This window comes from Eptatretus burgeri, chromosome 4, assembly GCF_056783735.1.
Source record: "Eptatretus burgeri isolate ZD-2024b chromosome 4, Ebu_testis_v1, whole genome shotgun sequence".
Lineage (NCBI taxonomy): Eukaryota > Metazoa > Chordata > Myxini > Myxiniformes > Myxinidae > Eptatretus > Eptatretus burgeri.
This window is the reverse complement of record NC_140964.1, coordinates 80267617-80292459: the sequence shown is the minus strand read 5'-3', so window position 1 is coordinate 80292459 and position 24843 is coordinate 80267617. Positions and strand designations below refer to the sequence as shown.

The 24843-nt window shown below is 41.3% G+C and overlaps 2 protein-coding genes across 6 annotated transcripts in view; one reads left to right on the top strand and one right to left on the bottom strand.

Annotated features, from left to right (window-relative positions):
* Positions 1 to 21181, bottom strand: part of ANKLE1 (ankyrin repeat and LEM domain containing 1) — a 69874-nt gene extending 48693 nt beyond the window's left edge. The window contains exons 1-3 of one of the 5 annotated variants that reach the window (XM_085878922.1): positions 20843 to 21181; positions 8510 to 8666; positions 8149 to 8307 (exon numbers count right to left, since the gene is read on the bottom strand). Coding sequence is in view for 1 of the 5 variants with exons in the window: in XM_085878919.1 (XP_085735045.1) it covers positions 6942 to 6965 (24 nt within the window). In the remaining 4 variants the exon portion in view is untranslated. Of the gene's footprint in view, positions 1 to 6941; positions 6981 to 7273; positions 7500 to 8148; positions 8315 to 8509; positions 8667 to 20842 lie in introns of those variants that run through there. The other 4 variants (XM_085878923.1, XM_085878920.1, XM_085878921.1 and 1 more) reach the window with 4 other exon arrangements.
* MRPL34 (mitochondrial ribosomal protein L34) lies at positions 14167 to 23137 on the top strand. The gene is made up of 2 exons (XM_085878924.1): positions 14167 to 14291; positions 22465 to 23137. Exons 1-2 carry the CDS (start codon positions 14251 to 14253, stop codon positions 22658 to 22660), a joined length of 237 nt encoding a protein of 78 aa, XP_085735050.1. The 5' UTR covers positions 14167 to 14250; the 3' UTR covers positions 22661 to 23137.
* Positions 23138 to 24843: the final 1706 nt, after the last annotated feature.

Genomic DNA, 24843 nt, shown 5'->3' with positions numbered 1-24843 from the left:
AGGATCCCAAGTCGCCACCCTAACCACTGAGCCAACACCAGGCTACACACTCAGCCTGTCATCCTTCCGAGGTCGGCGAAATGAGTACCAGTTGCAGTGTGTGTACTGGTAGAGGGGCACTGCATCAGCGACACAGTCGTGCTTCAAGAAATGAGAGCTACCCCGGCAGCTGAGCTGCCATACGACCACCACCACCACCACAACGAAATTGCGAATTAAAAATAAGCTGTTTTCATTGCCTTTCTTATACATTGATTTTATTGCGTTGTTTCCATAATTGTAAGTATAGTCCGAGTTGGTTTAAAAGATATACCAGTATGTCTATTTGGATCAAGTATATCGAAGAAGGATTTCATTAAAATATGGCAAAAACTACAACTGTATGAGAAATACTGATTTCAATTAATAACAATATTAAAATAAAATCATTCATAATAAAATCAAAATGAATTGCAAACTCTTTAAAGGATGTCACGTGGTCAATGGTTTTTCCCTAATTAGTTTTCAATATCAATTAAATTACTATTTTTTGTAAATAAACCTACATAAATAAATGTTTTGAGGGGGGTAATCTGAAATCGTAGGGGGTAGGATGAAATCGATTTCAAACTACCCCCAGGGGTAACTTGAAATCGATTTCAGATTATCGGGAGGTAACTTGAAAGGGGGGGGGGGGGTAGCTTGAAATCTTTACACCGGCACTCCGGGTACAATAGGCCCATGATCGAAGTTGGTCCTCCCGCGCCGGAATAATACGTGGGGGGGGGGGGGGGTGTCTATTGGCTGTCGAGGCGTCAGGTGATCCGTGTGGAGAAAATTCAAATGAGAGAGCGCGGCGAATGCATCGATTTTCAAGATGAAAATACACAATAACTGCAGCTATTTGAGTGGAGAACTTTTGGATACGTATGTATTTGGATATAAACTATCATGTTATCAAGGTTTTGTCTACCCCCCCCCCCCCCAATGAGTGGAACGAAACTTGATTTTCAGGCACTTTCTGAGCCATGACTGATGGCCTATACTGAGCTAAACGGGTGGTCGTGACTATAGGACTACAGGAGTCTTTCTCGTTGATTAGTATGTGCTTGGATTGGCCTGTAACGGAGTTGCGCTGTTCGAATAAGCTATTCGGTGTTGCTGAGTTTGAATATTTTGAAAATTGTTCATCGAACTTTTCTTTGTTTTTTCCTTCCGAAGTACGTGTGCGAACGTGGCGATGAATTTCTAGATTTTTTCGCAACCGGCGGTTGCTAGGTATAACGAAATGGCAGCCCTCAATATCATATTGTGGCATTCATTCGTTCAAAGAGATAAAAAATGAACTTCAACAGAATTGATACACATTTTGGCCTTTGACATGAATGAGTGCGCAAATGCCTAAATGTGTATTTTTTGCAAAAACTTCACTTTTCGTGAAATTTTCAAAATGGCGGCCCCAGTCCCACTGCAGACAGATTAGGGATGAGTCTGAGGCAAAGGGCGATGATTGCGGCAAGTGTTGTGAAAGGTACGTGACAATCAGTGGAAGACACGAACATATCTATTTTGGATTTTGGAAGTTTTCCTCGAAGGGAAAATTATGAAACTTTATCAGCAAGGTTACCTCACCAAACAGAATCGATGGGCACATAGTGACCTTTTAAAATGAAAACTTTTGCAAAAACGGAACGCCCAAGTGAGCAGCAATTCATGATTTGGTAGTTTTACCAGAAGGGGGTTGCTGGCGAACCTCAAGCATCCTGCGGAAATATGGGGGGCGGGGGGACATAATGCAGACAGAGGGGGGTGAGACCGGAGAAGAGACAGTAGAAGATGGAAAAACCACCGACCGACCTACCTGCGGTGAGAGAGTGAGAGACCCAAAGACTCGGCCTCATTGAAGGAGATACCAATAATCAAAAATGCCTTGGTGTACTGCCTTCATCTGCAGCTTGATGGAGTACTGCTCTTTTCTCTGGGTTGCTGCCCCTGCCTTTCACCTTGATGCTGTGGAAACCAAGGCCTTCAAGATTATTGAAATCTCCAGCGATGAAGCCGAGACGATGGGCCTATCACCTTCCCATAACAGACAGGTCGGTCTTTTCCCGCCTCCTTTCTGGTCTTGTGCCCTCTACTCCTTCCGTGTTCTGTTCCCACCCCCACATATATTTGCAGTACACCGTGTCTGCCTCTAACCCCTTCTCGCAAAACTTCCAAAATCCAGAATCACTGCTCACCTCCACGCATTCGTTCCTGTTTTTCTTCCTATCTGTGGAACCAACATCCTCATTCTATTCAATCTCACTATCCTCTCCTGGGCTTCAAGATAGCTCTTCACCACAATCTCAGATCATCCCCCATTCACAACCATGATGTTTTCTCACCCCATTAACCCTCCCCTTTCCAAGATTACTGTTTTCCTTCTGGAGAGTTTATGTCTGTATCCATATTGTTCTCCACCCCCACCCCCCTCCTTTCCCTCCCCAACCCTCATTCCTCCCCCACATCCCTTCAAGTCTCTATTTTGTCCCTCAACCCTGCTGTTGATGCGTTTCCCACCTCTGTTTCTCCTATTAATCATGTTATTAGTGCCCTCCCCTCTCTTTATACTGTTCCTTTTGTTCTATTATGTACTGCACGTCCTGATCAGTTCTACGTTCCAGCTCCTCAAAGAGCCTCCATATTGTACACAAGAAATCGTTCCTCTGCCAAACTGACGGCGTTTCCCCACCTTCCCCCGGGCAGTTCTCTCTTCCACGAGCCTCGACTATGGATACAAAATAAAGGAGAGATGAAAGAATGGCCAAAGAGACCAAGAGACACGGCTGTGGCCAAATATTCCATGAACTGCACATCGAAAAGCCTCTCTCACGACCTTGCACGGTCTTTACAAGGCTCTGCTGGCAATAGTCGGGGAGTAATATGCAAATATTTGAAGGAATTGGGTGGGCCTTCGCAAGTACAAGCATGAAATTTGGCACATGCGTAGATACGTATCACAGCAACATTTTAAGATAAGGAGCCACCTCCAAAGTTACCTCCCGTGATTGTGGTGGCCATTTTCCAATATGGCCGACAGGTATACAGAGGATTACTCTGTTAATTATATAAAACATTGTTTTAAGTGAATTTTTCTGGCTACAAATAGGAATAAAACAATGAAACAAAGCTTCTATATATCGTCATATATCATCATCATATTTTGTATATTATTAAATAAGTTATGATTTATAGAGTAATCGTTTTTTGAAAACTGTACGGGCAGATAATATCCAATCATTAAGAACTTGAGCTGCAGCAGAGGTAATCTTTTTATCTACCACCAAGACAATTTGGAAACACATAATTACAGCAATTATACATACAATTAATTATCCACATCTGCGAGGGGTAAATAACAGAATAACCCGTGAATGGAAAAATATAGGTGCCAATTTTGGGCTATTTCAATGTACACGTTTGAATTATTTATGAACTATTACTTACCAAAAAAAAAGCAACAAAGTAATCAAATACAATATAAAATACAATAAACTGAATTCAAATTGGATAAACCCTGTATCAGGGTGCTGGGTCCTGGGGATCCTGTGACAGAGCAATACCATATGATTAGGGTACCCGGTAATCGTGGCACACAAATCTTTGACATAGGGCTAACAGAAACCAATAATATGAAACAATTCCTTTATTACAGGAAGTTATTACATATTAACGCATGCTTCAAGTTCTATGAATGCCAAATTGCTCTTTGCATGCACTCCAATTTTCGTAGCAAACACGTCGAAATACATCCTGCTTGCCGCATCTAGACCAAAGGGAATTTCACAGCAAAAATACGGTTCCATCTTCAAACATCACAATTTACACCAGTACACGCACATAGTGCGGTACATGGCAAAGCTGCCCTTATACATTTGCAACGGCTAACACACCCTTTTCTACACCTACAGCAAATAAGCTCTCTGGCTGAGGTGCTAACTTCAAGCAACTTGGTCCAAAAGGGTTTCCAGTTCACTGGATTCCACCAACCCCACTTCTCAGGAGAAGGTAAATCCATGATGGCATGCAGTGACTTCCCCCAATAAAATCCACCCTGGTAAATAGCTCTTCTGACATGTTGTTCTGGGGCTGCCCTTGTGGGAGGAATCGCATCCATAGCTCTCCCTTTCTTTGTGAACGGTTCCTGGCGTGCCTTGTCAATTGTTTCAGCATTGCTTGTGCGGTCATACAAGTAAATTGTAAACTTTTCAAGCATTTTGAAGTGGTTATCGGATAGGTCATCAGGTCCTTTTGAGAGTGCTAGAAAAGTATCTGTCACTTCTTCACACAACCTCCACATCTCCCATGCAGTTCTCTTGCCACGAGTATAGAATGATGACAGTATCACATCTTGTGTAGGCATGGAAGAATGGCAGTGCTTCAGATTTCAATGGTCCAAGGCACGTAATGATTTCATGGAGATGAATATATCTGAATGACTTTTCTGTTCCATGATTGCTGTTCCAAACGCAATCCATATCTTGGGTATTGAAAGGTCAGCCCCTGCAGCCACAGCTAAAACAACATCTGTATCGACTGTACGGATAGCGATGTGCTTGTAGCCCTGTCGTTCTGTGTCTGCAAGGTGGAGGACCATCCTCGTATCAGCTTCCTCATGATCACACGGGGATAGAAAGCTGATATCCCGCTCCTTATTGCAGACACTGCGCCCATCGGTGTTTATAATTTCTTTCTCCGTGGAATGTTGTGCAACGTATCCGACCAAGAACAAACAGCTCTTTCTTATTGTCGTCAATTCTTAGGAATTCCTGCCAATTTCCTGGTAGACGTACATGTGCAGCAACCCTGCGCCGGACTCCTTTACCACGTTTCATCCTTGTCTGGGCCTTCAGACTATTATCCAGGTACTGATCCCATACGATGTCTAAGCGACTCACATTTTGGAGTTGGCGATCCAAATATGGAATGAATACCTTCAAGGCATAATCCTCAAATGTTGTAATTGCAATTGGCTTTCGGATATTCACCATTGCAGCACCATCAATAATGATAACATCAAAGTTTGGTGTGTCACAGGTAACTTCAATGCTTTTCTCAAGACACTGCATGAGATCAGACTTGTTTCCTTGCCGCAGCTTACCTAAAAAAGGACAGCGCTGGTGGACATGCCTGATTTTCATGTTGAAAGAACTCACTTAGGTTTCCATCTCTGGACTGGCAAGCAATATACAGCCTTGAAAAAAGGGAGCAATCACTTTTGAGAGATGACAGTTGAACGCTTGCTTTAGATTTTTCTCTGGGAGATGGTCGGCTGAAGAGACAATTTGTGGAACTGAGTTTAATTGACATTCAGGCTCAAATGAGCCTGAAAACTATATTTGTAGGTCATTCATATCTCTTCTGATGATTTTTGCAGCTCGAGACAAGCATATTGCTTCTTCGTCATAATCTTCAATTTCACAGGCTTTCCACAGGGCAGACCTAATGTCCTCATCGAACGCCGGCAAAAATATCCCTCCCTTGCCTGTGAGCTGTAATGTATGGAAAATGGGAGAGAATCCTGTTTTTCAATTTCGTACTGTGAGGTCGACCTTCATTTTTTCTTCTGGCACTTTACTTGCACCATCAAAACAATTTGGTGGTCCCAGTTGTTCCAATCTTCTGCTATAGAGTTTGATTAGATCCGCAAGCTTGAATACTGGCGCCACTTCTTCCTCAATCTGTACTTCTTCAATGTATGTCATAAGTTCAGCAAGGGCAATACCATGACGTATTTCATCCTTGCTCTTTTCTTTCATTTCTTTCTGTTTTTCAGCTGCTCTGTTGTACAAACAAACAAGACACTTTGCATGACATTTCGCCTCTTGTGCGACGAGATCCTCAGCACTTAATTGCGTAAGAAGTTTTTTGTCTTACAGGTCTATTGCACATCTTCGAACACGGCTATCGAGACGAAATGTAGAGGCTTCACGGAGAGGTTCTTGTCGTGAAGGTTTCTCACAGAAAAAAACAAAGGTTCTTCGCAGCTTCATCCGGGCTGCTACTTCGTCGCATGAACATCTTGTTTGAAGATGGCTGCGGTTCCCCCTCTTGCTCTGAAGATGCATGCCTCTTCTGTGCTGTACTAAGTTTTGTACAATTAAACTTCATGTAACATGATTTATGCCACTTTGCTTGGCGGCCTGCAAGAGTCTTCTCTATCCCAGATCCTTCGTCGAGGTTCCCTACATCTATGGGGATGGGCAGCTCACAAATTTTCACTGAAACTAATGATATTCCTTTGCTAATGTGGAATACCCTTGACCAGCACTCGGTCTTTTGGATTGTGCAGGACATTGTAAAATTTCTAGGGATATCTGCTAACAAAGTACACAAATATTCCAGTCAATTTATTTTGGTGTTTCTTTACTTGCACTAATAGAAGTCATTGGGTCAAACAGTTTATGGCTTTTAGTAGACTTCATTATGTGTACATCTTCTAATCTTCACACATCTGAAACTGTACAAAAACAAATTCGAAAACTGATTAAATACTACATGCATTAAAACGTATTAAAAATTCCGAACCAAATTCTCAGAGACTGACTGTCTTGAGTTGTTCACACAGTCACATGAAATACAACGCAACTCAAAGATATCTTACACAAATTCAGAGATCTTGGGCTGTAATGTTATTAATAGCTCAGTTTGCATATCCCACATGTAAAACAATTCAAAACCCCCCCAAAAAATTCCATTACCAGACTATTTGGCCATCTGGAATCACACACATTATAGAGAGTATAAAATTTGATCCGCCATCTTGGAAAATGGCGGCTGCAGCAAGGGGAGGCAACTTTTCAGGTGGCTCCATATCCGAAATGAATTGCATGACATAACTCCACCAGCGTGCAAAATTCCATGCTTGTACATAAAATAGCACAATTCTCTCAAATATCTGCCCCACTACAAAGGGAAACCTGCATGGAGAAGTTGCTCAACATTGGAGATTCAACGTTCCATCAACGAGACGACAGTAACTCTTGGACTTGGATGTTTAGGGAAAAAAAAAAAAAAAAAATTAAAAAAATAATTAATAAACAAACAAATAAGTTCTGCTCCTCTCCCATTGGCTCCCTGCTCGAAACTGATGGGCGTCACTGACGAAAGGTTTAACTCGAGAAAGCCACGCCAGTTATTAACTGACATTCAACGACCCAGCAGTCTTTTGTCCATGTATAGTGTTCATCCTGCCTTATACATCAGTAATAACTCGATTCCCACATCATTCCAGTCATCAGCGATTACTCACGTGTGTAATCTCGTGTCGCTTCGAACTCACATTCCCAGTTTGTCCGGCCGAGGGTGACGCTTTCGAGGCTGTTCACATTTGAACGCCTCCACTCGCACAATGTATCGACGTCGAGAAAGAAAAAGAAGCTGCGACTGGATGACGAAACGCGTTGTTGAATTCGCGCGCCACGTTCAGCACGCCCAATGGGTTTATTGTTTGGGGTTACGGGTTGCATTGTTAATTACATTTTACGAGTAAAACTATTGTTAAAATAAAAGTTATTCCTGAGTTTTGATTCGCAGCTCGAAGTTTTCGTTGGACAAAAAGGCGCTTTGAACTTAAAAATAAAAAAAATTCACGTGATACTGTCGCTAACTGAACGTCATGGCCGCTTCAACAGGATAAGACATGTCGCCGAGGGAGGAATTAAAATAAGCCTTAAAATCTCAATATGAAATATGATTTGAAGGAGATAAACAATATGAAACTGTAAAATATAAAAATCATGTTCTATATAGAACATAGAAGTGTTCATCGGTGGATGGAGAAAAAAATATATTTTTTTTACTCTTCTCAGAGGAGACGATGTTGCATTTGGATCCCGCGTTTGTCCGCACACGATTTTTTTTTTTTTGAAAAAAAAAAAAAAAGTAAAATTTTCCTTTTTTTTTTTTTTTTGAAAAAAAAAAAAAAAAAAGTAAAATTTTCCTTTTTTTTTTTTTTTTGAAAAAAAAAAAAAAAAGTAAAATTTTCCTTTTTTTACCCAATTTTAAATTTATATTTGAGAAAAGCCAAGTGTCTGTATTTAATATCGTAACCGAGGAATTTTTTTTTACCCAACGCTTCGCCGACAGATTTAAACCAAAAAGACAACATGTACTTCACAAACTTACTGCTCCATTCACTCCATCATGTGCCCGAGGTCATCTTCCATCTGCTTGGAAGTCAGCTAACATCACCTTCATCCACCATCCTTGGCACGTGCGCATGGTGCGGGAAACCCCCGCCCCACGAACGTCACTTCCGCTTCGCCGCGAGGCTGTGTTGGATGCCTTTGTTTGAACAGTCTCCGTTAAAAAAAAATTTTTTTTTGAAAATATCGACTTATTCTCACTCAGATTTCACATTACAATAACGCATATATTATAAGCTTGATTAAACTTTCCTTATACTGTTTAAGATTAAGAAGATTGGAATTAACGGAAACCACCGCTATAGTAATAGGATACACATTGCCATTGACAGATATACTACCTGTTGTATCCTGGATAAGCGAATATGCCGAGTATTCCATTCTTCTCGTCACGTGAAACCAAAATCCTTTATTGCGCATGCGCACGCTCCACCCCCTCCTCGTGACGTCAGTCCCCAAACAATCCAGGACACTCATTCCTCCCTCCCGGACAGGAATCTGTAAAATAGTCCACTCAACATTGAAAAATCTTTAATATAAATAACATGAAATTTTATCAGGAAATACAAGCAATCGTAATCACTCATCAGTAAACCAAACATTTTCCATTCCACGTCACGTGCTAAAGTTGAATCTTAATCTTACAAATCAAGTCTCTGTGGAGGTCGAGACCCTCTGCTGGACCCTCTAAGTACCGTTGGAATTACTCACCTCGAATCGGATTTTGAACGAACAGTGGGGAACTCGCTGGAATCTGACTGCGTGCTGTTTGTATTTTCTAGCACTGATCAAGCTATTGGACGAAAACGGTAATGTCTGAGGAACCATACTGTTATGGGGCCGGGTCTCGGCGGCGAGCACGACTGCCAGGGGGGAGCAGCAGAGTCGGCTCCACCGAACACACCGGAATCTAGGTCGTGACCCTCGGATAAGTCCGTAGGTACGGGTCCCTTACAGGACCATGAATCGCCAATAATTTGACCGCGTGGGGTAGGGTTAATTGCCAAACTTCAATATACCTAAGTACCCACGCGGCAAGCCACCGGGGAATTCACACCCTCGGAAGGCCTCGAGCAGGACGAGCCGTCGCCGTGCTCGAACCGCGTGTAACCCGAGCGGATGGTTACCGAGGTCTGTCGGTCCAAATGCACAACTACGGCAACGGCCTTCCTTATCCCAAATACGCACCTTGGCAAACCAATGGCAGAAATGACAAAGAACGAGCTGGTACATTGAACAAAAGGGGTATTTATTTATAACAATAATCGGGGAGGGGAACACAGAGCAGAGTTATCATGAATATGCAGTCAATGTACAAGGGCGAGATACTTAAGCAATGTCTACTTATCAGACGGGGCCCACGGACACACACACGCACACACAAATACCCAAAGAAATGGACCCCGTCGGGTTTTTATTGAAGGTTTCCAGCTTGAGGAAAGGTGAGCTGGAGACCAGAGCTAGCTTGGACCTTCCCGCCTCATGCGGTCCTTGACGATCCAGCTCGGCGGGACTTGAACCCGCAACTCGATGCTGCTGCAAACGCCGGGTACGGAGGGCAGCGTCATGCTCCAGCACGCTCCTCCGGCACACGACGAGACCAGAGCGAGCGTCAAGATGAGACCAGCGCCAAGATGAGACCAGCGCCAAGATGAGACCAACCACAAGTTGAGAACAGACACGAGATGAGACCAGCCACGAGATGACCGCGCCGTCCCGTCTATTTCTTCTCTCGGTGACATCCAGGGGGGGGGATGTGTATCTCGTCACCGCACCCCTCATTCACCAGGGGAAATCGTTCGTCTCTCCGTGATTGGTTGGGGGTCGTATCAGGGCGTCTCGATCCCCCGCCCCCCGGAAGAGGCTCTGCTTCTCTTGGAGTTCACTCTGCACCCATTGGCTGAAAGGCGGCAACCGCGCTTGCACCCTTCCGATTGGCCGAAGCGTGGAGTCAGAACCTTGGTGACCGAGGGAACACCACCCACATGCGTGTTCGACATGCCATCGTGTGGGAATGGTCCATAGTGTTGTTGTTATTGTTGGGGATGTAAAAAATCCTCACTATAAAATAATCCACAGCGCATGTACAATTAATTACCCATCAAATATAGGACGGGACCCTGCCTAGAAACACATACTTACAGATATAACTGATCTATAGGACCTGGCTGTTGTGTGCAGTAAGCTTCCAAATTCGTATCAATACTTGGTTGAACAGGTGCTTGGGGATCCGCAGGTACTAAATCAGGTGACTGCTGACTCATTGTAGGTGTTGAATCGAGAACCTCCGACGTTGGTTCGTACTCAGGTAAACTTTGCTCCGATCTTCCATATGCATCACCATTTCTATATAAATGGTCAGCTGACAGATGGTCAGCACGCACATACCTATGGTTATTTCTTGGAACTCTCACCAGGTAAGTAAGTGGACCTTTAATAACTACAATCGTCCATGGAATCCACTTTTCCTTCCCCCCTCTCACATTTCTGACATGGACGGGCTGATACAAGTCAAAGGATCTTATTTTAGGGTAACAACGGTAACTTATTTGATCAAAGGATCAAGGGAAGCATTTTGTTTACCTTCTACCCTTCTTTGTAAACATAGACAGACGAGTTCTGAGGGTTCTTTTTGAGAAGAATTCAGCCGGAGTTCCACCTGTTGTCGTATGAGCAATGTTCCTGTAATGTGAAAATGCATTTGCTATTTTATGGCACAATGTCCTCGCTTTGTCAGATTTCTCAAATATTTTCTTGAATGTCTGAACATTTTCTCAGCTAAGCCATTACTTGGAGGATGGTATGGTGAACATAAAGTTTGATCAATGCCGTTCAATTTCAGAAACGTTGCAAATTCAACCGCAATGAATTGTGGTCCATTATTGGACAACCAGGGCCTGAGCAAGAGCCTGCCCATGAGAGGGTCTTCCCCAAATTACGGGCCCAGATCGAGAAGCAGTGGGGGAAAGTGTCACTTGTATATGTGGAAGAATTGCGTTGCTTACCTGGTGGGTCCCCCAGATAGCTCAAATGGCAGAGCACTGCTATGGTTTACTGGTATGGTTTACTGGTATGGTTTACTGCTATGGTTTACTGCTATGGTTTACTGCTATGGTTTGCAAGAGAACCTGGGTTTGATTCCAGGTCTGGACCCATACTTTTTCCACAGATATTTATAACGTTTTTGCCTGAATAAGGTTTATTGTGTAACATGTGTTGTTTTGGTTCGTACAAGCTAAAACACACAGTATTTGACACAAACCAAGTTTCTGCATGAGAATAGTGATTGAGAACGAAAAATGGAGTCAGAACAACCTCATGTGTTGTTCAAAACACTGGTATGAGGAAATTTACCCCATTTTTGCATGAATATAGAAGAAGAAGAAGAAGAAGAAGAAGAACAACAACAACAACAACAACGCCGAGCGTTCTTAGAGCAGCGTTCGCTACGCAAGATGCTGCTAATAAACTACAGCTGCCGAATGACATGACCGATGATGCCATCAAATTTTTTCTGTGGACCATTTTATCCATAGATACCCCTCAAAATTTTTCATACTACTCAGGTGTACCATTTTACATATGCAATTATGACGTCATAATAAAGGCACCTATGACGTCATAAAAATCAGACGTATTTCCCATGAGGAGTACTTGTCATGTCATGTAACAAGTTTCAATTTTTTCCTTCCTGTGGCTTCAGAGATGCAGATGCAAAGTTTTTGGGGTTTTTTTCCAACAAGGTTGCCACACCACGTGACCTACGACGTCATAATTAACAATAAAACATTGTACTTGAGTAGTGGCTCAGATGGCGAAAATTTTGTGTCGATTCATGTGTGTGTGTCCATCAAACTCTCCAATGGGACGGAGTGCTCGGCACCGCTTAACAACATGGGGGTCTCCATGGAAATGATGTCATTCCACAAATAAAAATTTATTGTGTTATCAGCGGTTGCAGGGTAGGAGGAAGAGGGAAAGAAATATAAATACATGGAGAGTCAGAAGGCGCAGCTCCCTACCAAGCTTATATATAGACCCCGTTGTGCATTTTGGAGGGGTTTGCAATGTTTGTCCATCTTGAAGAATTCGGATTAAAAGTAGAGTGACAAAGTATGAAATGAACGTTTTAATAATATGAGTATATGTCACAAGGGTGTACTGTGTGTGTGTATATATATATATATATATATATATATATATATATATATATATATATATATATATATATATATACACACAGCTCTGGAAAAAAATAAGAGACAACTCCAAAGATTTTTAAAATCAGCATCTCCACATGTATGGCAGCCATTCCATTCCAGTGTCTGTTGAATTCCCACACAGGCACACCTCATTCTACTTCGTGAGGTACTGATGAGGTGATCACCTGAACCGAATCTTATTTAATAAGGAAATGTATAAAAACAACTACTGTGGTCATCACTATCCTCTTGGAATAGGACCAGCTGGATGGCAAAAAGAGTGCTAGTAGTACCTCAAAAGTAATTGGAATCAAAAAATAACTATTGAACATGCCAAAAGAGTTGAAAAGAAAAGTTTTGAGTGAGGAAAAGAAGGGTTCAATTCTGGCTTTTATGGCAGAGGGATACAGTGAGCGTCACGTTGCTTCCATCCTTAAAATTTCAAAGATGGCGGTTCATAAGAACAAGGTCAAGCAGCAGACATTGGGGACAACAAAGCTACAGACTGGCAGAAGGCGAAAACGACTTTCCACTGACCGGGATGACCGCCAACTCATTCGAATGTCACTCAACAACCGTAGGATGACATCAAGTGACCTACAAAAAGAATGGAAAACGGCAGCTGTGGTGAAGTGCACGGCGAGGACGGTTCGAAACAGGCTCCTAGGTGCAGGGCTGAAGTTGTGCAAAGCTAGAAAAAATCCCTTCATCAATGAGAAGCAAAGAAGAGCCAGGCGGAGGTTTGCAAAAGACCATAAGGATTGGACCGTAGAAGACTGGAGTTAGGTCATCTTCTCTGATGAGTCCAATTTTCAGCTTTGCCCAACACCTGGTCATCTAATGGTTAGACGGAGACCTGGAGAGTACTACAAGCCACAGTGTCTCGCACCCACTGTGAAATTTGGTGGAGGATCGGTGATGATCTGGGGGTGCTTCAGCAAGGCTGGAATCAGGCAGATTTGTCTTTGTGAAGGACTCATGAATCAAGCCACGTACAAGGTTGTCCTGGAAGAACACTTGCTTCCTTCTGCTCTGACAATGTTCCCCAACTCTGAGGATTGGTTTTTCCAGTAGGACAATGCTCCATGCCACACAGCCAGGTCAATCAAGGTGTGGATGGAGGACCATCAGATCAAGATCCTGTCATGCCCAGCCCAATCTCCAGACCTGAACCCCATTGAAAACCTCTGGAATGTGATCAAGAGGAAGATGGATGGTCACAAGCCATCAAACAAAGCCGAGCTGCTTGAATTTTTGTGCCAGGAGTGACATAAAGTCACCCAACAGCAATGTGAAAGACTGGTGGAGAGCATGCCAAGACGCATGAAACCTGTGATTGAAAATCAGGGTTATTCCACAAAATATTGATTTCTGAACTCTTCCTGAGTTAATACATTAGTATTGTGTTGTTTAAAAATGAATATGAACTTGTTTTGTTTGTATTATTTGAGGTCTAAAAACACTGAATCTTTGTTGTTATTTTGACCAGTTGTCATTTTCTGCAAATAAATGCTCTAAATGACAATATTTTTATTCGGAATTTTGGAGAACACACCCCAGACTGCTCTGCCTTCACATGTAAGTCCTTATAGCATGACTGCACATTATTTTAATGGATATCGACTGCAATATTATTTGAGGTGTATATCGGAGTCATTGCGAGTTTTGCTGGTCCTCTTCATAATATCATTTTCATTCCACATCGATCTTCCTTCTCCAACTAAACGTAAATGAAAGATAAAAATTTTATGGTTGAATATGTTCACATGTAATAATAATTATTATCATAGGTCATTGTCTCTATGAGAAACGTTACTTATCTCTGTTGATACAGTACACAAGTACAGTGCGTTCTGCAGCATCGGCAAGAGAGGCCAGTCATGGCGGCAGGCTTGCTGAGCTTCTTCAGATCGACAACCAGGTGATGTACCTGCTTGTCTGCAGACCCGCCCAAAAGGAGCATAAAGGTCAAGGTTGGTGGGGACTGGACACTTTCAATAGTCTTACGTCAGACTTTTGGGTGAGAGTTTCATAAAAAAAATTGTGGATTGTCAGGGTTATGTTAAAGTAGGTGGATTGTCAGGGTTATGTTAAAGTAGGTGGATTGTCAAGGTTATGTTAAGGTAGGTGGATTGTCAGGGTTATGTTAAAGTAGGTGGATTGTCAAGGTTATGTTAAAGTAGGTGGATTGTCAAGGTTATGTTAAAGTAGGTGGATTGTCAGGGTTATGTTAAAGTAGGTAGATTGTCAAGGTTATGTTAAAGTAGGTGGATTGTCAGGGTTATGTTAAAGTAGGTGGATTGTCAGGGTTATGTTAAAGTAGGTGGATTGTCAGGGTTATGTTAAAGTAGGTAGATTGTCAGGGTTATGTTAAAGTAGGTGGATTGTCAGGGTTATGTTAAAGTAGGTGGATTGTCAAGGTTATGTTAAAGTAGGTAGATTGTCAGGGTTATGTTAAGGTAGGTAGATTGTCAGGGTTATGTTAAAGTAGGTGGATTGTCAAGGTTATGTTAAAGTAGGTGGATTGTCAGGGTTATGTTAAAGTAGGTAGATTGTCAGGGTTATGTTAAAGTAGGTAGATTGTCAAGGTTATGTTAAAGTAGGTGGATTGTCAGGGTTATGTTAAAGTAGGTGGATTGTCAGGGTTATGTTAAAGTAGGTGGATTGTCAGGGTTATGTTAAAGTAGGTAGATTGTCAGGGTTATGTTAAAGTAGGTGGATTGTCAGGGTTATGTTAAAGTAGGTGGATTGTCAAGGTTATGTTAAAGTAGGTAGATTGTCAGGGTTATGTTAAGGTAGGTGGATTGTCAGGGTTATGTTAAAGTAGGTGGATTGTCAAGGTTATGTTAAGGTAGGTGGATTGTCAGGGTTATGTTAAAGTAGGTGGATTGTCAAGGTTATGTTAAAGTAGGTAGATTGTCAGGGTTATGTTAAAGTAGGTGGATTGTCAAGGTTATGTTAAAGTAGGTGGATTGTCAGGGTTATGTTAAAGTAGGTGGATTGTCAAGGTTATGTTAAAGTAGGTGGATTGTCAAGGTTATGTTAAAGTAGGTAGATTGTCAGGGTTATGTTAAAGTAGGTGGATTGTCAAGGTTATGTTAAAGTAGGTGGATTGTCAGGGTTATGTTAAAGTAGGTGGATTGTCAGGGTTATGTTAAAGTAGGTGGATTGTCAGGGTTATGTTAAAGTAGGTGGATTGTCAAGGTTATGTTAAAGTAGGTGGATTGTCAGGGTTATGTTAAAGTAGGTGGATTGATAGGGTTATGTTAAAGTAGGTGGATTGCCAGGGTTATGTTAAAGTAGGTGGATTCTCAAGGTTATGTTAAAGTAGGTGGATTGTCAAGGTTATGTTAAAGCAGGTAGATTGTCAGGGTTATGTTAAGGTAGGTGGATTGTCAGGGTTATGTTAAGGTAGGTGGATTGTCAGGGTTATGTTAAAGTAGGTGGATTGTCAGGGTTATGTTAAAGTAGGTGGATTGTCAAGGTTATGTTAAAGTAGGTGGATTGTCAGGGTTATGTTAAGGTAGGTGGATTGTCAGGGTTATGTTAAGGTAGGTGGATTGTCAGGGTTATGTTAAAGTAGGTGGATTGTCAAGGTTATGTTAAAGTAGGTGGATTGTCAGGGTTATGTTAAAGTAGGTGGATTGTCACGGTTATGTTAAAGTAGGTGGATTGTCAGGGTTATGTTAAGGTAGGTAGATTGTCAGGGTTATGTTAAAGTAGGTGGATTGTCAGGGTTATGTTAAAGTAGGTGGATTGTCAAGGTTATGTTAAAGTAGGTGGATTGTCAGGGTTATGTTAAAGTAGGTGGATTGTCAGGGTTATGTTAAAGTAGGTGGATTGTCAAGGTTATGTTAAAGTAGGTGGATTGTCAGGGTTATGTTAAAGTAGGTGGATTGTCAGGGTTATGTTAAAGTAGGTGGATTGTCAAGGTTATGCTAAAGTAGGTAGATTGTCAGGGTTATGTTAAGGTAGGTGGATTGTCAGGGTTATGTTAAAGTAGGTGGATTGTCAAGGTTATGTTAAAGTAGGTGGATTGTCAAGGTTATGTTAAAGCAGGTAGATTGTCAGGGTTATGTTAAGGTAGGTGGATTGTCAGGGTTATGTTAAAGTAGGTGGATTGTCAAGGTTATGTTAAAGTAGGTGGATTGTCAAGGTTATGTTAAAGTAGGTGGATTGTCAGGGTTATGTTAAGGTAGGTAGATTGTCAGGGTTATGTTAAAGTAGGTGGATTGTCAGGGTTATGTTAAAGTAGGTGGATTGTCACGGTTATGTTAAAGTAGGTGGATTGTCAGGGTTATGTTAAAGTAGGTGGATTGTCAGGGTTATGTTAAGGTAGGTAGATTGTCAGGGTTATGTTGAAGTAGGTGGATTGTCACGGTTATGTTAAAGTAGGTGGATTGTCAGGGTTATGTTAAGGTCGGTAGATTGTCAGGGTTATGTTAAAGTAGGTGGATTGTCAGGGTTATGTTAAAGTAGGTGGATTGTCAGGGTTATGTTAAAGTAGGTGGATTGTCAGGGTTATGTTAAAGTAGGTGGATTGTCAGGGTTATGTTAAGGTAGGTGGATTGTCAGGGTTATGTTAAAGTAGGTGGATTGTCAGGGTTATGTTAAAGTAGGTGGATTGTCAGGGTTATGTTAAAGTAGGTGGATTGTCAGGGTTATGTTAAAGTAGGCGGATTGTCAGGGTTATGTTAAAGTAGGTGGATTGTCAGGGTTATGTTAAGGTAGGTAGATTGTCACGGTTATGTTAAAGTAGGTGGATTGTCAGGGTTATGTTAAAGTAGGTGGATTGTCAGGGTTATGTTAAAGTAGGTGGATTGTCACGGTTATGTTAAAGTAGGTGGATTGTCAGGGCTATGTTAAAGTTGGTGAATTGTCAGGGTTATGTTAAAGTAGGTGGATTGTCAGGGTTATGTTAAAGGAGGTGGATTGTCAGGGTTATGTTAAAGTAGGTGGATTGTCAGGGTTATGTTAAAGTAGGTGGATTGTCAGGGTTATGTTAAAGTAGGTGGATTGTCAGGGTTATGTTAAAGGAGGTGGATTGTCAGGGTTATGTTAAAGTAGGTGGATTGTCAGGGTTATGTTAAAGTAGGTGGATTGTCAGGGTTATGTTAAAGTAGGTGGATTGTCAGGGTTATGTTAAGGTAGGTAGATTGTCAGGGTTATGTTAAAGTAGGTGGATTGTCAGGATTATGTTAAAGTAGGTAGATTGTCAGGGTTATGTTAAAGTAAGTAGATTGTCAGGGTTATGTTAAAGTTGGTGGATTGTCAGGGTTATGTTAAAGGAGGTGGATTGTCAGGGTTATGTTAAAGTAGGTGGATTGTCAGGGTTATGTTAAGGTAGGTGGATTGTCAGGGTTATGTTAAAGTTGGTGGATTGTCAGGGTTATGTTAAAGGAGGTGGATTGTCAGGGTTATGTTAAGGTAGGTGGATTGTCAGGATTATGTTAAAGTAGGTAGATTGTCAGGGTTATGTTAAAGTAGGTGGATTGTCAGGGTTATGTTAAAGTAGGTGGATTGTCAGGGTTATGTTGAAGTAGGTGGATTGTCAGGGTTATGTTAAAGTTGGTGGATTGTCAGGGTTATGTTACAGTAGGTGGATTGTCAGGGTTATGTTAAAGTCGGTAGATTGTCAGGGTTATGTTAAAGTCGGTGGATTGTCAGGGTTATGTTAAAGGAGGTGGATTGTCAGGGTTATGTTAAAGTAGGTGGATTGTCAGGGTTATGTTAAAGTAGGTGGATTGTCAGGGTTATGTTAAAGGAGGTGGATTGTCAGGGTTACGTTAAAGTAGGTGGATTGTCAGGGTTATGTTAAAGTAGGTGGATTGTCAGGGTTATGTTAAAGTAGGTGGATTGTCAGGGTTATGTTAAGGTAGGTAGATTGTCAGGGTTATGTTAAAGTAGGTGGATTGTCAGGATTATGTTAAAGTAGGTAGATTGTCAGGGTTATGTTAAAGTAGGTAGATTGTCAGGGTTATGTTAAAGTAAGTAGATTGTCAGGGTTATGTTAAAGTTGGTGGATTGTCAGGGTTATGTTAAAGTTGGTGGATTGTCAGGGTTATGTTAAAGGAGGTGGATTGTCAGGGTTATGTTAAAGTAGGTGGATTGTCAGGGTTATGTTAAGGTAGGTGGATTGTCAGGGTTATGTTAAAGTTGGTGGATTGTCAGGGTTATGTTAAAGGAGGTGGATTGTCAGGGTTATGTTAAGGTAGGTGGATTGTCAGGATTATGTTAAAGTAGGTAGATTGTCAGGGTTATGTTAAAGTAGGTGGATTGTCAGGGTTATGTTAAAGTAGGTGGATTGTCAGGGTTATGTTAAAGTAGGTGGATTGTCAGGGTTATGTTAAAGTTGGTGGATTGTCAGGGTTATGTTAAAGTAGGTGGATTGTCAGGGTTATGTTAAAGTAGGTAGATTGTCAGGGTTATGTTAAAGTTGGTGGATTGTCAGGGTTATGTTAAAGGAGGTGGATTGTCAGGGTTATGTTAAAGTAGGTGGATTGTCAGGGTTATGTTAAAGTAGGTGGATTGTCAGGGTTATGTTAAAGTCGGTAGATTGTCAGGGTTATGTTAAAGTAGGTGGATTGTCAGCATTATGTTAAAGTCGGTGCATTGTCAGGGTTATGTTAAAGTCGGTAGATTGTCAGGGTTATGTTAAAGTCGGTGGATTGTCAGGGTTATGTTAAAGTCGGTGGATTGTCAGGGTTATGTTAAAGTCGGTAGATTGTCAGGGTTATGTTAAAGTAGGTGGATTGTCAGCATTATGTTAAAGTCGGTGCATTGTCAGGGTTATATTAAAGTCGGTAGATTGTCAGGGTTATGTTAAAGTCGGTGGATTGTCAGGGTTATGTTAAAGTAGGTAGATTGTCAGGGTTATGTTAAAGTTGGTGGATTGTCAGGGTTATGTTAAAGGAGGTGGATTGTCAGGGTTATGTTAAAGTAGGTGGATTGTCAGGGTTATGTTAAAGTAGGTGGATTGTCAGGGTTATGTTAAAGTAGGTGGATTGTCAGGGTTATGTTAAAGTCGGTAGATTGTCAGGGTTATGTTAAAGTAGGTGGATTGTCAGCATTATGTTAAAGTCGGTGCATTGTCAGGGTTATGTTAAAGTCGGTAGATTGTCAGGGTTATGTTAAAGTCGGTGGATTGTCAGGGTTATGTTAAAGTCGGTGGATTGTCAGGGTTATGTTAAAGTAGGTGGATTGTCAGCATTATGTTAAAGTAGGTGGATTGTCAGGGTTATGTTAAAGTCGGTAGATTGTCAGGGTTATGTTAAAGTCGGTGGATTGTCAGGGTTATGTTAAAGTCGGTGGATTGTCAGGGTTATGTTAAAGTCGGTAGATTGTCAGGGTTATGTTAAAGTAGGTGGATTGTCAGCATTATGTTAAAGTCGGTGCATTGTCAGGGTTATATTAAAGTCGGTAGATTGTCAGGGTTATGTTAAAGTCGGTGGATTGTCAGGGTTATGTTAAAGTAGGTAGATTGTCAGGGTTATGTTAAAGTTGGTGGATTGTCAGGGTTATGTTAAAGGAGGTGGATTGTCAGGGTTATGTTAAAGTAGGTGGATTGTCAGGGTTATGTTAAAGTAGGTGGATTGTCAGGGTTATGTTAAAGTAGGTGGATTGTCAGGGTTATGTTAAAGTCGGTAGATTGTCAGGGTTATGTTAAAGTAGGTGGATTGTCAGCATTATGTTAAAGTCGGTGCATTGTCAGGGTTATGTTAAAGTCGGTAGATTGTCAGGGTTATGTTAAAGTCGGTGGATTGTCAGGGTTATGTTAAAGTCGGTGGATTGTCAGGGTTATGTTAGTCGGTAGATTGTCAGGGTTATGTTAAAGTAGGTGGATTGTCAGCATTATGTTAAAGTCGGTGCATTGTCAGGGTTATATTAAAGTCGGTAGATTGTCAGGGTTATGTTAAAGTCGGTGGATTGTCAGGGTTATGTTAAAGTTGGTGGATTGTCAGGGTTATGTTAAAGTAGGTAGATAAATATAAAGTTAAAGTAGTATCAGTAGGTGGATAAATATAAAGTTAATGTAGGTGGATAGGCCAAATAAAAAATATATAAAAGTAGGTGGATAGGCCAAATAAGAAAAATATTTTAAAAAACCGAATTGATCGTCCTGATCTATTTTAAAAGGAAGGAGGCCCTTTTTATTTTATTATTATTATTATTATTATTTTTTCAAAATGGCTGCCGGCTTTTGGTACCCGACAAATCATGCACCTGATGCACCAGTTTTTTAACCTCCCCCTCCCCTCCCCCCAAAATGACATGGTCATGTACCAGACGTGTCAGTTTTCTACCCCCAAACAAATATGATGTCTATAATGTACCTGACACACACTCACCAAGACCATTAAACATACAATCCACATTTCTAAACAAATATATAATAAATGTACGGCAAAATACAAAAAAAAACATTTTGTGCATATTAGAATGATTGGTGTTGTATCCTGGTCGTATACTTACGACTAAAATGCTAATTTCACTTTCAACACATGAGGGCATTTCACAATGCAAGATGGCATTGGGTGAAGAAGAAGAGGAGTAGAGAGATATGGCAGAGATGGAATAAAGTGTGTTGTTGTACTCCCATGGTCCGTGATTCTTCTCAAAACGCAACAGTTGGCGATGCCATCTTTCTCTCCAGATCTACAGTAAATACATACATTTAATACATACATTTACATACGTGGGATGTGGACTCACCAGCACTCCCTGGTCCAACTTGGTAGAAGCTACAAAAACTCAGTATCGACATGAGGAAAATGATAGATTCAAAGAATGCTGCAAGAGTCATACACGAAGATATGGATTCTTAAATGGAGCAAACCACCTCAATATACCGTACGTCCTTACTTCCATCCGTCGGTAAAAAAAAAACAGAAGAAGAAGAACCTTTTTAACCCACCGTGTTTCGTTTGTTTCTAGTTCGTTGTGTGATTGTTTAGTTTGTATGCCTGGTGCTGGCTTAATGGTTAGGGTGGTGGGCTTGGGATCCTTGGATCCTGAGTTCAAACCCCCCTTGGCTGTTGAATCAATACCAGGTGGGGTTGACTCTGCCTGTCATCCTTCCGAGGTCGGCAAAATGAGTGCCAGCTTGCTGGTATCCTGTGTCGGAGTGGTGACCCATCCAGGAATACCCAATAGCTAAGGAGACTGCTTAGGCAGCACCAACGCTCTGCACAGAATATGGTCCCGATGGATGGATGTATTGTTTAGTTTAGACTTGATTGTTTAGTCTGTTGGGGAAGTAACCATCATTCCCCTACGGGGCTACTTTTTAAGCGATGCAACTGCTTCACTGCAGCGCCTCCTTCAGACATGGGTGTGAATTAATTTTTTTCAGAATGTTTGACAAAATAACAAATAATTTTTTTTTAGAGGAAGCAGGTGAGGACGATCAGCTGGTATTTTTTATTTTATTTTATTTGGCCTTAGGGTTAGGTTAAAGTAGGCGGATTGTCAGGGTGCACTGAGTCGATTCCAGCTCATAATGTGCGGTAGGGTAGAATGGGAGTGTTGGTCATTGTAAATCATTGGTGCATTAAACTGACTGTTTAAGGTGAAAGTGACTCATACATGTGAAGCTAAAATAGTTCATTACTTGATACGTAACATGTCTATAACATGGTGGATCAATCATGTTCACATGGTTAAACAAGAACGGCACTCAGTGGAGCACATACCTCTGAACAGTTTACATTTTATGACCCACTGAAAGGCTGGATCTGCAGCTGAACCTGAACCAAAATGTCATGTCATCCTCATTCACACACCCACCTCTCCACCAAATTTTGTCTGAATCCATCCACAACTTTTTGAGATATCCTGTTCACAGACAAAAAAAAACCAGGGGTGGAATCATAACCTCCGTCCACCTTCAGTGGCGGTGATAACGAAGATAAATGTTCAAAACATTATTCTGCTCTAAGGGAACTTGCGCATGTGTCCGATATCGGCAATTGAAAATGTATTTCTATCCACTCTCTTACCCACATATTCCATCTCCTCTCCATAAAAGTCCTTCAATATTGCTCTTTAATTTAAATTTTAAACCCGAGCCTAACCATGTCTTGTTTCCTGTCCAGCATTCTGAGTCCAGCAGTTGCAACTCGTGCATGGTTGACGGTGCCATTGCGGGGTCGCAAACGTGGCAACGAGTACCAACCGAAAAACATAAAGCGCAAACACACGCACGGCTGGATGAAGCGCATCTCGTCTCGCAGTGGCATCGAGCTCATCCTGCGGCGTATGCTCAAAGGACGAAAATCTCTTTCGCATTGACCTCCGTGGAGGGAATTTGATCGAGCCCCACAAAATAAATGGTCATTTGAACTGTTGGGCCCGTCCGTGCTGCCTTTGAGCACTTGTGATACTATATCGATCTTTCACAGCCAAACTGATTTTGAATAACCAGCTTGATTGGAGGACATCTGAATCATGTACGCATGATGCATATTAAAAGTATTTCTACACTTTCAGCATGTTCCATGACATGCTTTGTGTGATTTACTGATAGGATTTCCCCCTCAACATCATATAAAATGTGTAGCTTATAATTAACTCACTCCCCCCTTTTGAGTTTGTTGCTACCTGTGATAATATCGTCTGCCAAACCCTGACAATTCACCATCATGTGATTTAATTTTTTTTATTACACAGCTTACCTGAAATAGAGGTTACATGTTTGATGTTGTAATGTAAATATGCGGAGGAATGGTTTGAAGATGGAAATGTAGCGTTCACCTTGATGAAAACGAACCATGGGTCATGCAACATAACTCAAAATGTTGAATAAACTTGTGAAATCACTCATTTCTCATAATTGACACCAAAATGGACTTCATCATTATCCCCGTGATTTATTAATGATTTGTGTGACTTGTCTTTGCCTTCAATGAACACATAGACTGTTGGTGTTATCCTCCATTGTTTTGAGCGGTTAAAACATCTCACGACTTCACCGCCATCTTCGCTTTCTGCAATTTAAGCATAAAGGGGCTTCATTGACCCAACATACATTTAAATCATCAGATCATGCATTGGAATTGCTTCTTACAGTTTTACACTTCCAGAGTGCTTTGAATGCAGCGTTTGTGTGGAATCCTGCCAACCTCTGCGTCCTCGTTATGTAATAAGAGTGGAGCACCAGGAGAGGGCAAATGTGGTCAGGTTTCTTTTCCAAACTGTTTATGTGATTTGGTTAAGTAACCATTCTGGTATTCAGGTCTGGCTGTCAGATATCCAGAGTTTGTTTTTTTTTATCATGTGAAAACCTTTTCTTTAAATCTTCATGTATATGATGTAACAACTGCAGTGATGTTACTAAGGTCAAGTGTAGACCAAACTAATAAAAGCCCCAATTCAATTGTGGATTCATAACAGTGCAATTCTGAGCTGAAATAAAAATAATCTGTTATTTTCTCTTTTTTTTCTCTTTCTCTTTCTCTTTGTCATATATCAGATGACAATCAGACATCACTCAGGTTGTAGACCCCCTGTTCGGAGAGGTTCTGGGAGTGAAAGGTCGAAACCTCGATGAAGGATGGTACCCACTGATGATCGTAGCGGACATTGAATCAGACACTCAATACACTGAAATAATTCTTAGATATCTCGAGAATCAATGGTTTACACCCATTGAGACATCTCCTGTTAAGGCGTCTTTTTTATTTTTTTTCTTCTTGGTGGGAAATTCAGTACTGTACATTCTTTCCTCCTTTTCTCTCTGGTTAGATGACCTTCAGACACAAGTAACGTGGTCCTGCTATTGGGAAAGGTGCTGGGATCGAAGGGTCGAAACCTTGATGGACGATGTCAAGCTGATAATCCAGATTGTCATTGAATCAGGCTGTCTCTCTTATCAACCTTTCATAGTCTGTCTCTCTTAGATTCAGGATTCAGGACTTTAGATTTATACATTTCAAACCCTCAAAACTCTTACCCTACCAGTCACACTCAAAGCCCCATTGATTAGGAAACATCATCCTATTCCTGTTGATTCAACATATGGAAAAAACTGCCCTATACATAACATCACATCGCAGCCTTAGCCCCACTTTCCACCCATATTCCTCTGGGAAAACCAGATAAAATGTTTTCCTTGTCAATCTGACCTACGTACAAAAGCTTCCGCAATCGATGGCTTGTGAGAATTATAATTCCTGCTGCTAGTTCGTTGGTGAGTAACAGGAGAAATTGAGGTCAAAGTGGCTGCAATAAAGAAACACAGTCCATACGTGAGACGGCCATTTGAATAATGTTAAACTGGAGATCACATTCATCGAGAGGCTCCGAACAACCACAATTTTCCTGTTTCATTGTCCATGATTTGCTTGTGTTAAAGGGCAAATAATTTCGAGTAGTTTGTATCAGTTTATCATCCATTGCAATGATCAATGATGTAACTCCTATTTTCACATCAAGCTGGTGGCCTATCATCAATCTCCTGTTGGAGGTACCACAAT

Coding starts and splice junctions, on each gene's coding strand:
- MRPL34 (XM_085878924.1), top strand. CDS start 14,251: ATGGCGGCAGGCTTGCTGAGCTTCTTCAGATCGACAACCAG. Junction 14,292..22,464: donor TTCTTCAGATCGACAACCAG/GTGATGTACCTG, acceptor TTTCCTGTCCAG/CATTCTGAGTCCAGCAGTTG.